This window comes from Eptatretus burgeri, chromosome 6 (genome assembly GCF_056783735.1).
Source record: "Eptatretus burgeri isolate ZD-2024b chromosome 6, Ebu_testis_v1, whole genome shotgun sequence".
Lineage (NCBI taxonomy): Eukaryota > Metazoa > Chordata > Myxini > Myxiniformes > Myxinidae > Eptatretus > Eptatretus burgeri.
Window position 1 is genome coordinate 72,822,888 of NC_140966.1, and position 15,000 is coordinate 72,837,887.

Consider the following 15,000-nt stretch of genomic DNA (forward strand, 5'->3'; position numbering starts at 1 on the left):
AGAGAGAGAGAGAGAGAGAGAGAGAGAGAGAGAGAGAGAGAGAGAGAGAGAGAGAGAGAGAGAGAGAGAGAGAGAGAGAGAGAGAGAGAGAGAGAGAGAGATACACTCAACATGCTGTCTGGTCATTATAGAAATGTTTTCTCAACAAGGAAGCAAAGGAATGTAATCCACAACTTGTGCAATAACATCCACCTTGGTTGTTTCGCCAGATTGATGAATCGGCATTGTTGGATTTAATAAAGCTCGACACAAGAAGGGCATTTTGAGCTGCTAGCCTTTGCTTCACTTGCCTGCAGCGTGTACCAGAAGGTAAGGGTAAGAGAACTCGTCATCTCATCCACTGGATAGTGCCCGGGAATACCCGTGCAATACATCACCATGTTTACGAGTGCCAAGAAACTCTGCCAGTGTGCTGTCTGCTCCAGAAGTGTCCTACATACATTCACAGTCAAGTGATGAGGGTGTGGGTGGAGGAGAGGGAGTTATTAAACCACCACATGATGAACACAATGTATCAAAACCTATTTTTATGATCAAGCATTATGCATACCTCACCAGGTTTTAAACAAAGTCAACCTAAAATTTAGTTATCCTGCAGTGAATGAAATCAAAAGAGGAAAGCAGGTTTGAAAATGAGACTTGATTCCAGCACAAGGTGAAAGTAAAGTGAAGTTCCTCTGAAAGGACCGCGTATGCTGTGATTTCAGTTTGTGTCGGATTCATGGTGGAACCTTGGGCCACAAAGCTCCGAAATGAGAAGGCTATGAAAGGAGCTGTCAAATCTGGCCCCAAGTAGAAAAAAAGGGCAAAGGTGATGATGTTATGAACTGCATGTCAGCAGCATGAAAAAAAGAAAAAAAGAAAAATTAAATCCCACACATCGACAGAATGCCACGCAGCACAAAGTGCAAGTTGGTATTTCAAAGAGACAAAAGCAACAGATTCATAATGAGTACTGTATGAGGTTCTTCCACGCCACAAAAATGTTCTTTCACGCCAGGAATCCGTCGTTCGTTTCACACCGGATCTAATCAGGTTCCACACTGCCACAGCACGTCAACCACCATTTGCCTTCCTCTCTTCATACCTATAATCATACTTCCGTTCCTTCCTCCATTTCTTCCCACATTAATTCTTCATACGATCTCCTTACTCCAGAACACCATGAGGTACAAATTTTGTTGCCCTATGTAACCTGAGTGCAAGGTTTTTGAAGATCATAATAAGAACGCAAAGAGCAGCAATGCTGAAAGGTCCTGATATCCTGTGGAATTAAAACACGCAACCCAGTCACGTGAGAGACGAATCAAATGGTTAGAACACATCGTTTACGTGAAGCCCCAAATTAATTCACGGGAGAACAACGGCAAACGAAAGAGATTGCTTTCGCGAGTTCTCCATTTTAGAAAGGCCAAGTCAATGTCAGCAGCAATAAATTACGAGAACTCTCCGATTAACTGGTCGGCTGCTAGTTAATCCAAATTGAGAAAGCAAAAGAATTTGCTTTGACTGTAAAACGCAGAACCGTCATCATCGTTGGCTTATGATGATATTTGATTTCAATCCACTCGCAGACAATGTGAGTAATGCAATCTACTGATGGAAATGTCAGTCCCCAGCGCTTTGCCCGACGAAATAACGAACAAGAATTCAAAAGCTTGGCAGAGAAACAGTAACAATAGCCTCTCATCTTCCATATGCAAAAGGCAATCTCTGTTGAATACAAAGGCTCAACTGGGACTACAGCAAACCATTCCAATCAAACACATTGCTAGCATCGCTTCAAGCCAGCAGCTGTTTGGCTCGGCGGTTGTCGAATGGTACCAGCGACAGTGCATCAGATAACCATGCAATTCAACCGTGGCCAGGACACTTTGGTTCTGATGAACAGAAACCCGAATCAAAGGCCGGCAGAAAACAGGATGCAGGTAAGATGGGGACGACAGCAGAAACTGAGCACATAATTTCGAGAATGTACTGTTTGGCTGTTAAAAATCAATTACGAGCCCTGGAGGAAGAACGGCAGGCCATTAGACTGTACCGACGCATGATTACCTTGACAAACATCAAACACACCACACAAGTAGCAAGTGGGCTATATCGGTCACCATTTTTGAACAGTGGCAATTCAATTAGCACTCTTCAAAACAATCTTGGTTGCGATGCAAAATTGATTTCTTCTTGGAGCAAATCATTGTTAAATGAATACGATTGCAAACGTTAAAACTGCTCTTCAATTCATACCAATTACCGTTGTCAAATACTGGATTCAAAGTCTTGTATTGACCGAAACTTTAATCAACTGGAAAATTCACACCCTCTGTTTTATGCCCAAGGTTTACTCACATTCCACATTATTATCTGATTCAGTTTACTTTAATCTTGTGCTGGAAACAAGTCTCATCACAACCTCGCTGTGGTCTTGACAGTTCAGTCGAGGCAGGAAATGTGTTTGCCAGCTTTAATAAAATCAGAAAATCCCGTAAGGAATCAATACATTCGCTTTCTGGCGGAGACATGCATCACAGCTTCGCCTGCTACATTCTGGAGTCGGGACAAGGCTTGTACAGCTCATATATTAAACTTTTGATATATACACACACACACACACACACACACACACACACACACACACACACACACACACACACACACACACACACACACACACACACACACACACACACACACACACACACACACACACACACACACACACACACACACACACACACACGGAGGTTTTCACATGTTGAAAGTGTCGAGCATGAAACGGCTTCCTGTGACACCACTATGGCAAAAAAGATGAAGCAAAGAAGAAAAGGAAGAAAATGTTTCGAAGAATTCTTTTCAGAAGAGGAGGAAGAAGCAGGCAAGGAAGAATTCTCAAGAAAGAGGAAAATAAATCACAGAAGTCAGAATCAGGTCACCAAGTGGTGATTAAATACCACTGAAGAAGAAGAATAGCACAGGTAAATATAATGACCGCTATATTTTGTCCCATTTTGTCCATTGGTCCATTGCCTCCTGTTGTTTGATCTTCCACAAGTCTGATAGCTGAATGAAAAAAAGCCCAATAAAATAGATCATGCAACATTGAAGGAGGAGAAAAGGAGGAACACTTTTACCAAGTCCTAAGGTATACTAAACTAGAAGGGCACTCTTCGACATCACCAGATATGCCTCCGCCCACATTATTACATCATTATACATTCTTGTACCAAGTTTATTTTAAATCCCTAAACTCAGATTCAAAATATTGAATCATTCTGCTTGCCAGACAATGTGTCCGATCAGATTGAAATTTAGAACTTATATTCCCCATGACGACTACATCATAATTTTGACGTTTCCCATCGATTGATGAAGCGGTTCAAGAGAAATAATTTTCTCAAGATTTTTGTTCAATCCAATATGGCTGCCATACCATGTGGACTATTAATCCCCTCAATCTGTCAAGCGGTTCTGGGGAAGATTTGTTAAGGTTTTTTCTTCAAGCAATCATAGCTGCCAAACCATGTGACCTTTGAAGTCATAGGTGGAAACTTTTTGTTCCTCATGGATAGGCGATCATACCTGTGATGTTTCGCCGCAATCTGTTCAGCCACTTCAGATAAAGTTTTTGAAGGTAAACATAAAAATTAAAAAAATTTTTAACAGGCTGCTGAATCACGTGACCGATGACATCAATTTTTTTCCTGCAGACCATTTTGACTCTAGATGACCCTCAAAATTTTTCATACTCATGAGATGTCGCATTCTACATATGCAATTATGACGTTATCACGAAGGCCCCTATGACGTCATAAAAAAAAAATCAAACATATTCCCCACAAGGAATACTTGCCATGTGTCAAGTTTCAAATTTTACCTTGGTGCGGTTTCAGAGATGCAGAGGTCCAAAGTTTTTCCATTTTTCCAACATGGCTGCCACACCACGTGACCGATGACATCATAATTATCAATAAAACGTTCTACTTGAGTATTCGCTTCGAACCGGGCGTAGTGGCGTGCGCCTGTAATCCGGCGACTCGGAGGCTTGGGTTGGAGGATCGCTTGAGGACGGGGGCTCTGCACTGGGCAGGGTGTAGAGCAGCCCGGAATCATGGCGAAACCCAAATCCTGATCCCTGTGTCGTAAGAGGCGACCAGGGTTGCGTCAGGAAGGGCATCCGGCGTAAAACCTGTGCCAAATCAGTATGCGGATCATAACGGATGATCCGCTGTGGCGACCCCTAACGGGAGCAGCCGAAAGATGAACAACAACTTGAGTATTCGCTTCGATGGTGAAAATTTCGTCTTGATACGACAAGCAGTTGCGGAGAAAAACACTAGTTATGCACGGACAAACAACCAACCAAACAGACAGACAGATAAACAAGAAAATAAACCAATGTCACCCACAGGGTGACCCGTATCTTGCCAAAAGGTGACCACGTGTGACTTCTTTAAGGTCACACTGAGGTGAACAGAGCTGCTATCCACCTGGAGCGACTCCTTGAGGAATATCTGCCTACAAGAGATTCCGATGAGAATCGTTCTACAGAGTAACTATGAAAAATGTGTTTGCCTCATAACGTCACCAAATGACGTCATAATGTTTCAAGCTTGACATATCTAGAAAGCACTCATCGAGGTGTTCGATTTGAGGTACTACACGATATGGTTCCTAAAACTTAAAAATTTAAAAAATCAGTCAAGTGACCTTGACCTTTGACCTTTACCTTCAAAATTTTATGCGCTGAAAGGGACCTCTATAGGCCTCTGATATGTGAAGTTACAAAAATTTCCAATGATAACTGTGCTCTGCAGAATTTTTTATACGTGATTACAGACAAACAAACAAACAAAAAAAAACATACAAGCTGACTAACATATCTTGCAAAAACTTCGTTTTGGCAAGATAATAAAACAGACCCAAATGCAATACCCTCTCCTCCGGCGAGAGTAAAAATGAAACGCAGTCAAACGAGAGGACTCAATATCTGTGGACCCAGCTTCACTGCAAACTTATTCACATGTACATTCCTCTTCACTTTCTGGCCTGTCTAGAAATTACAAGGACATTTTGCACAGGAGGAGGCCATTCGGCCTATCATATCTGCCCCACACCAATACTAGATTACATAAATCCATCAATACCCCTTCCCTTCGTGTGCAGCTTTTCGGCTGCTACACTGGTACTCATTTCGTCGACCTCGGAAAGATGACAGGCTGAGTCAACCCCCTGGTGTTAATTCAGTGGAAAATGGGGCTTGAACTCAGGACCCTAGGATCCCAAGCCATCACCTTAACCGCTAAGCCAACACCAGACAAACAAATGTTGCTCAGAACTGAAACATCAGTGCATAGACTCATAGGGTGATCGCAATAATAAAAACATCCATATCGAGACTCTTGATTATGTTTTCAGCTTGTCGAGCTGCATACTTGCTGTGCGCAAATGGGTACCTGCTTCCTCGTGATCACGTGCTGGTTCCTTCATTTATTCCACCAGAACATCACCACCTCTGACAGAGAAGGAATGGCATTGACTTCCATGAGCAAGAAAACACTTGGCTTCTCTAAGAATTAGTGCAGCTCCATCTTTCCATGCAGTGACCAGGAAATTGACAAACTTCTCCTTGTTTGGCCCATGGTTGCTTTCACTGTATCAACACCACTGATACTATTCCATCATGCAGCACACTGTATAAATTTCATCCCAAGAGCTCAAGTAAAATGGTGAAATTTTATATTTTCTTGACCGGCAGACATGCCTGCAACACTCTGTGTATGCATGCAGTGCTGATTTTGCAACATGAAGTAAGCATTTCGTGCCAATGTTGTTTATCGTTGTATACGATTGTTCAATAGCTTTCCATGCTTGATTTTGACCAATCAAGTTTGCCAGGGGGGAAAAAACTGAAGTAAAAAAATAATAATAATAATAATAACAACAACAAAAAAAATCGACATCGTTTACATCATTAATTCATTGTTACGTCTTTTTCCTTTGACAATTTCGAAAAAAAATAGGGGCATTACCTCTGGGCGCTCACCTGGTAGAATAATGATACTGAGGAGGAAGTCAACGTGGGATGGAATCAGCAAAATGTAGGAGCGAAACAATGTCATCGCAAATACCTATTTTGTGGGGAAAACCACCCCCACGTGTATCTCCCTCGACCCCGATCTTTTAAATAGCGTGAACGAACCTTGGTACATCATGGGTGATGAAGACTGTGGTCAAGTTTCATTGAAATTGTGTGTGTAGTTTCTGAAAAGAAAGCAAATACATATTTTGGGGGGAAAACCCCCCTGTGGATTCCCTTAGGCACCAATTTTTTAATGGTGTGAACAAACTTTGGTACGTCATGGGTGATGAAGACTTTGGTAAAGTTTCATTGAAAATGTGTGTGTAGTTTCTGAGAAGAAACCAGATCCATATCTGGGGGGCAACTCCCTTAATTTACTTCCGTAGAGCCCCTTAGGGCCCGATTTTTTTAATGCCATTATCAAAATTTGGTACATATGCGGTGATGGACGTTGTGGTGAAGTTTCATCAAAATCGCATGTGTAGTTTCAGAGAAGAAGTTGCAAGTATTTGTGGACGGACGGACATGGACCAGACGGACGATCTGAACTCTCTCTTCCTCGTATTTGGCGACTTCAATTGTCATCATTCCAGTTGACTGGGTGTGGGTACCTCTCTCACCTGCCATGGCAATTAAGCAAAAGACTACTGCAACTCATTGGGACTGACTCAATCGGTCAACTTCTCTACCCGGATCTCAACCAATGGTACTCTATCTCTTCTGGATCTGATTTTGACAAATTTCACTGAAAATATCTTCTGTTCTTCCTCCGCTCCATTCGGTTCTTCTGACCACATCCTTGTCAAAGTAAACATCTCTCTGGCTGTTATCAGAGAACCACCTCAGTGCCGTCGAGTCTGGAATTTCATTCAAGCCGACTGGCAGGGTCTACAAGCAGCCATAAAACTTCTAGACTGGTCTCCCATCACTACTTTCTCAAACATCATATCGTCCTGGGAATTCTTTCAAAGAAACTTGCTCTCTCTCATGTACAGATCTATCCCCTTTCGTCTTCAGTTGTCCTACCCTTCCTCCCGCCCTTGGTTCACTGAAGCTTGTGGTGAGGCAGTCGTCCTGAAACAACTTACCTTTCCCTCATGGAAAGCAAATCCAACTGAGGGTAATCTCAGTTCCTTCCACAAAGCTCCGAACAAGTGTGTGTCTACCTCAGGAGAGCCAGAAAACAACATCTTTCTCATCTCAAGTCTGAACTTTCAAACCTTTCTCCCTCATCCAAATCCTGGTGGCGTCTAAACAAATCTGTTTCTGGTGTATGTTCCCCCTCCATCCCCTCCCTTACCTCAACTGGCCGCACTGCAGACACCGCACGTGAAAAGGCTGATTGCCTAAACTCGGTGTTTGCATCAAAATCTTGTGTCCAAAACCCATCACTTTCTGTACCCACCTTACCCAGTCGCACCCAGCTGTCCCTGGACTCTGTGTCCTTTTGTCCTGACAAGGTGGAGAGCTTGCGGTCAAACCTCGACTCAGATTCTGAAACCGGTTCAGACGGCATCAGCCCACTTGTCCTAAAAACCCGCTTCTCAGGCCTCGGCCTAGTGACTCTGGCAAATCAACAAAAACTTTATGGTCAACATTGATTAAACATCAAACGGAGCTGCCTATCTGGATTTCGGACTTATTTACCCTCATCAGGATGGCATACAATATAAATATCTAACCAATGATGACCACATCGTCAATTAAATTTCAATCGTACCTCCTGCCTGTAATGATGAGCATCAGCCACAGATTATGTCTCACACGACAAAACCACATAATTCACAAATAAAAATCTGTTTTCCAGCAAGATGATTGTTCCCGCGAGGGCAAACAAATCAACCAGAAGGGACATGGTGCAATCTGCGGATAAATCAAAATGTTTGGAGTGTGACGAGCATTCTCGCGATCTCCAATGGACGTAAAGTCCTGCGCAAGCGCACACACAAGCATCACCTCTGACCAGGATGCTTCAGCCGGGTGACTCTGTCAAACAGAAATCTTATGGTCACCATTGGTTAAACATCAAATGGAGCCACCTATCTGGATTTTGGAATTTTTTACCCTCATCAGGATGGTACTGTATATTGAATAACTATCGAACCAATGATGACCACATTCATCATTTAAATTTCAATCATACCTCCTGGCTGTTTTCCTTTTCATCGTATCACCCCACAAATGCTCTGGCAAATACCCCACAGAACATGACGCAAAATTACTCTCAAGAATGACAATGATGAAGCACAAACGGATCCACTGGACACTTAAGGCTCATGTCATCTGCTGTAAAATGTGTAAATGAAAGAAAATAAAGAGTACGACAAATGTGGTATAACTTGTATAACCCTCCCGTGTTGTCAGCTAATGTGATTAAAGGCAATGTCACAATTTTCACAAGGTGTGACAAGACATTGTGGCCACCATGCACTTTAATAACATTATTTCATTTCAAGTTTTATGTCTCTGCTGACAAAGTCATGTTGTCGTCATGTTTTCAGGCTGTCCGTCTGTCCGTGCTAATTTTCTGTTTTCTCTGCAACCGCTTATCCAATTGACATGAAATTTTCATCATAAGTGCGAATACTCTTGTCGAATGTTTGAATGATAATTATGATGTCATAGGTCACAGGGTTTGGCAGCCATGTTGGAATAAAGTAAAAACATTGGACCTCTGCATCTCCGAAACTGCTCGGTGGAAAAAATTGAAACTTGGCACATGCCAAATACTCCTCATGGGGAATAAGTGTAATTTTTTTTGATGATGTCATCGGTGGCTTCTCTTTAACACCATAATTGCATGTGCCAAATGCTTATCCTATCAGTATGAACATTTTGGTGGGTCATTTCGGGCTAAACTGTGATTTGAATTGAATATATTTTAATCACATTCTGAATTAAAATTGAACAATAATAATGAACATCATGGGTCAGGGTCAGGTGTCCGATCAAAGCAGAACATCTTGGTACCCAGTCATCACTGCCAGCAGTTATAAAGTGGCAGTTCTAGTTATGTCTATCATATTAATGACGTAACACACCACACAAAACAAGTACTGGCGAATGTCTGCAATCTTTGACTGCTCTTTTTCTTGTTTCAACAATGCAATTTTGCTTGATTGCAAACTCTGAGAACCAACAAAATACTTTCCTCCACCCATTATTCGAAACTTGCATAAGTACCCAGCATTGTCAGGCAATGCTGGGTACCTCCTCCCATCCCTTCCCCTCTCTCATACAACCCAAACTCCTGTCTCATCCCACTCCACCTCCATCCCTCCCTCCCTACAGACTCTCACAACAACCCTTCCCCACCCTCCTCCTTCCACCCCACCACACAATTTCCACTCTCTCCACATCTTTCAGACTCGCAGAAAATCTTTTAAAAATTCGTTCTCCTGAACCGCTTCATCAATCGCCATGAAACATCACAATTATGATCAACAGTCGTGGAGAATGTATGTTTTAAACATCAACCTGATCGGATGCATGGTATAGCAGCCAGAATTATATATTGTGAATCTGCATTCAGAAAATCAAATCAAACTTGGTACAATGATGTATAATGATGTAATATTGTGGGCGGAGGCATATCTGGTGAAGTCGCAACGTCGAAGAGTGCCCTTATAATATGCTGTCAAAATGTGTTCAAATGAGCGATTAAATTATCTCTGCTTTAGCCAAAAAGGTAATATCGTAGATGAAAATGACGAATGTATTTCTTATGGGAAAAATTACTGTACATTGCTGTATGTCTTATCGGAAAAATTGATTTGTTTTGAGTCATTTCGATTTAAGTCACACTTTTCAAGAATGCATCAGGTCAGGTCAGGTATGGGAGCATGCACTGGAGCAGCGCATCGCTGTGTCCACTTTCCGCTGGAACTCCAGGTGCCTCCCGCTGGCCATCCCCCAGGCAGATGCCTAGCCCATTCTCATCTCCTTAGAGATGCCGATCAACCTGCTGAAACCAGGAGGCACGTGGTCGGCCCACAGACTACCACTCACGAGGCTCTCACACTGAGAGAAACTGGTGAGCAGGATCAGCATCAGGAAAACGACCCACATGTCCATACAGCCGTAACTGACACTCACGGACTATGCAGGAATCAAATCTCATTTGAGTCTCTCGGCAACCACAAGTTGAACACAAAGTCCGACCAGCGATAGCCAAGGATTCTCCAAAGAGATCTGGAACCAAAGTAATTAAGTCTCAGACCCCTGGTCAGAGTCCAAGTCTCACATCCATAGAGAAAGACTGGAAGCATCAAGGACCTGAAGAATAAGACTTTCGTCCTCCTGCACAGGTACCGGCAGCGCCACACCCCATGGTCCAGTGAATCCATGACTCCCCAGGCCTAACCCAGACGTCTGTTGATCTCTGGCTCAAAGCTAGCAGAGACATGAATATCACTGCCAAGGTAAGTGAATCTCTCCACGACCTCAACATCCTCACCACAAACAGACACAGACAGGACAGCAGCATCCAAGACGTCATCGAAAGCCTATATCTCAGTTTTGACCCAGGAAACCCGTAATTCCAGCGGCTACGACTTCTCATTCAGCACCTCAAGGGCCCCCAAAGGATATCCAGAGTCTCCTTAAAGATGACGGCATCATCTGTGAAATCAAGGTCAGAGATCTTGACATTCCCAAATGATGCACCGCAGCTTGATCTCGCCGACATCCTCCCCTGAATCCAGTCCATGCAAGTGCTGAAAAGTGTGGGGCCAGTAAACACCCCTGACAAACTCCAGTAACTACTGTAAATAAGTCAGAGATTGCACCACCACATCTTAAAGCACTCTCAGTACCAGAGTATCGTTCAGACATCAGATCGATCAGTTTGGTGGCACCCCACAAAGACCAAGAATCTTCCAGAGGGCATCCCGATTCACTGAATCAAACGCTTTACAGAGATCAACACAGGCTACAAGCAGCCCCTTCCAAAACTCTCATCTGCATTCGGTGAGGACCCGAAGAGCAAGGATACGGTCAATACTTAACCTCTTTGGTCTAAAGCCTGACTGCTCTGGACGCTGGTGCTCAAGCAGATGGTGGCGCAAACCCGATCAATAATTATCTGAGCAAAGAACTTGCCTGGCACTGAGAGCAGCGTCACCCCTCGGTAGTTGTTGCAGTCCTGGCGATCACCCTTCCCTTTCCAGCGAGGGATAACAAAGACCCTCTTCCAGTCAGTTGAGATGATGCCTGTGTTCCCAGCAGAGCACAGAGCTCCATGCAACAACACGAGTGCAGCATTTCCACCAGCCTTTAGAAGTTCAGCATGGATGCAACAGATCCCAGGAGCTCTTCCCTATTTCAACCGGTTCACTGCAGCCTGTGTTTCCACAAATGAAGGTGAATCACAGTTGATTGGAGGGTCAGCAATAAGGATGGTAACATCAAACTCAACAGCTGGTGGGTCAGCCTGCTACAGCCGCTCAAAGTAACCGGCCTAGCAGACCTTCCTTTCAGACTCATCTGTTAGAAGACCACAAGTCCCCCCCCCCCACCTTCCCCACTCTAACTGCAGTACACCAAGGGATGGGCTTGAAAGAACGCAGTGCACGAATTCCCCTGCAAGCAAGACAAAAATCACTTGACCACAGGTGATGCTCTACCTCCTCACAGATTCCTCGCACATTGGCCTCCTCGTCCACCCTTAGCGCACGTACAGTTTTACGCCTCAACTCCCTGAACAGCTCAGCTCTGCCATTAAGCCTGCCCTGCAACTCTGGTCAATGGTATCCAGTGTCCCTTGAGAGAGAAAATTCTTCTTTGTCCAACGGTGAGTTCCAACACATCCTCCGGCAACATCAAGGATGGTAGTCTTGAAGGCGCTCCACAACTCTTCAGCATTCCCCAAAGCACCCAGACCCCCAAATCCACAATGGGAAAGCCTATTCACAAACTCCTTAGCTGCCCTCTCATCCTTGAGATTGCAAACATCCAACCAAGGCTGAGATGGGACCATTCTCCCAGATTTAAGGTGCAACTTCGGATTTGCTACAACAAGCATGTGGTAGGTATTGAGGAACTGCGCGCTCCGGTCGACCCTGCAGTTCTGGATTATCCTCCAGCGACCATCAATGAGCACATGGTCAATCTCAGTTCCCACACCACCAGCATTGGAATACCAAGTCCAGCGATGAGCTTGTGGATGCTGAAACCATGTAACAACCGCTCTAAGTCCACAACTTCTCGAAAGTCAAGGAACTTAGTGCTATTCTGGTTCACAGATCCAGACCCATGGGGACCACCATATGCCTCATAACCATCCCTATCAGTGCTAGTTGATACATTGAAATCCCCCAAGACTAGAAGAGTATCTCGCCTGGGGCACTGATCAACCACAGACTCGAGCGTGGCATAGAGTGCATCCTTCAAGGTGAGATCACTCGCCTCAGTTGGAGCATATTAGAGACCAGGGAAATGACAAGCAAGGAGTGACGAATCCTTAGTCTCATAATACGCTCATTGACCGGTGTTACCTCAATTATCATTGAAGTCAGCTTATTGGACACAGCTACAGCAACTCCTTGGGCATGGAAACCATCAGAGCGATCAGACCAATAGTAGGTGTAACCACCAGCCATGACCTCGCCACTATTGGGTCTCCGAACCTCAGAGAGTGCTGCAATACTGATTTTCAAACGCTGGAGCTGAGATGATAACAGAGACAGGTGATCGTCCTCTCTTCGGGATAGGACATTCCAGGCATCCACCCGAAGGGACCGCCTCAGGTTAACCCAAGGAGACCGCCGTGTGGTGGACGACACCTCAGCACCACAACGCCACACACCACTGCAATCTGACCGAGAAAGTTTCCCCCGTGCTTTTCCTCCTGTCATCAAGGAATGGGGGTTCCGAAGGCTTGCCCCAATCCTGTCTTCTGGTGAGTTGTCCTGTGAAGGGCAGCAGCACAGGAGTTACTCCCACGGAGTGGGTTTTCAGTTTTTTTGTGTTTGTGGCTTTTGCGGAATGAAGTGTTTTACGGTGCCCGGAGTGCTCATCCTGCCAATAACCTCCTAAAAAAAGTAACCCATTTGCAGGACGTCTGCAGACACAGTTGGGCACTAGATATGGATGACCGTTGGCTCAAAAGGAATTACTCCACCCTTTAATAGGTTTTGTTTTTAACCCTGCTGGGTGTGGATATCCATACACCATCCTCACCAGGAAACCTGGTGGGGGAGACGGTTTAGTCGCCGACAACTCGACCATGAAACAGGTTATTATAGGTTTACATGGTACCTGGAGCAAGTCACAGATCTAATCTGGTCTGACCTGACAATATGCAAGAATGTATCCCAGAAGTAAATTGGGGTATCACTGTGTGTGGCTCATCATGTTCCTCCCTCCCCATATTCCCCCTCAAACCACACCTGGCATGGTTCTGTCCAAGTGCAAGAATGACCCTGCAGAGGCCGTGCGTACTCTCCATATCACCATTCTGTACCGCATGACGCAGCAGTTCCTCCAGCTGGAGAACGGCGGGAACCAGTTTGAGGAGAGTGTTTACATAACTGTGGAAATAATGGGGTAGGTGAAAGAACGCAATATGAGGTTAACATAACAAACTACAACAATGTATTTAAAGCACAAGTCTCAATTCAAACATTTGTTGCTGTTCCCATCTGAGCTCTTGACTCACAACATTGTGACCCCAAGAATAGAACTACTGAAAATGTATGAAACTGTGTTTTCTTGAAGTCATTATATATATATATATATATATATATATATATATATATATATATATATATATATATATATATATATATATATATATATATATATATATATATATAAGTCAAGTAATGCTTTTGTGAACTTGAGGTGTGTGGTCATTATCAGTATACCATACACCTCGAGTATGTTGACAAAATGTACTCAGAATGTACCAATGGGGCAATTAAACATAATGGGGGAAATTGGTGAGATTTGCATTTTTAACAATTCGTATTCCAATCTATTTCTTTTTTTAACATAGCGGTATACTGTGTTCTTTAAAATTATTAAACGTTTCCGTGACAATTTGAAACATGGAAACTAGCAAGTAATAAATAACTATGTCCAAAAGTCTAAACTACCCTAGCCATGTTTAAAAGTGTTGCCGGTAGGTGACATCATGTGCCTGACACGCAAGCGGAATACCCATGGCAAAAGGCAAGATGGCGGACGACAATGAAACAGTAAAATAATGCGAGAGGAAAGGCCAATGTGTAAATTCGTTTTTGATTAAGGAAACACAAAAGCAAGAACAAAATGGAAGAGAACATTATGTAGTTTGTCGCCATTATTGTGCCTTTGTTGAATACGCGTCAGGGACAACAAATCTGATGACTCAAATCCGTCGACACCATCCATATCAGCTGTCATATTCATAGTCTGTTCACAAATCAGGAGACAAACGACGAGAAAAGCCGTTCGAGTCGACACACGTGGTCAAACATTCCACCTCTCAGGCACAGGAAGCGACTTGTGTTCATCGTTTATTTCGTCACACCTGACATGACAGGAAAGAAGATGTGGGAACAAGTCTGAACAACACTTTCTAGTCACACTTCATGAGTGCAATATGTCGTGCGATGTATCGCATTATACTGCAGTCCAAAAAAAATCGACAACACCAATCCTAGTGTGTACTCATGCACTTTAATTTGTGCATATTAAATGGAAAAATACAACAATCAATCAGGATTAGAGTAGATATGAAATCAAACTTGATTAAACACCAAAACCATGATCAAATGAGTCGATATTTAAACATCTTAAATAAATAAAAAATGATTTAATTCACATTTTTAACCTCCACCATCTTCGAAGATGGATGGAGGTAACTGTTTTCACCCCTTTCTGTTTGTTTGTTCGTTTGTTTGTTTGTGAACAGTATTACGAAAAAACTCCTCGACGGATTT

At 43.5% G+C, this 15,000-nt stretch overlaps 1 protein-coding gene across 6 annotated transcripts in view; it reads right to left on the reverse strand.

Moving 5' to 3' along the window:
- The window catches only part of IPO13 (importin 13), a 189,032-nt gene that overhangs the window by 87,388 nt on the left and 86,644 nt on the right, over window positions 1–15,000 (reverse strand). For all 6 annotated transcript variants that reach the window (XM_085885606.1, XM_085885610.1, XM_085885607.1 and 3 more), the window contains 2 exons: window positions 13,465–13,605; window positions 291–432 (listed from right to left, as the gene is read on the reverse strand). In XM_085885606.1, coding sequence (XP_085741732.1) covers window positions 291–432; window positions 13,465–13,605 — 283 coding nt within the window. The remainder of the gene's footprint in view (window positions 1–290; window positions 433–13,464; window positions 13,606–15,000) is intronic.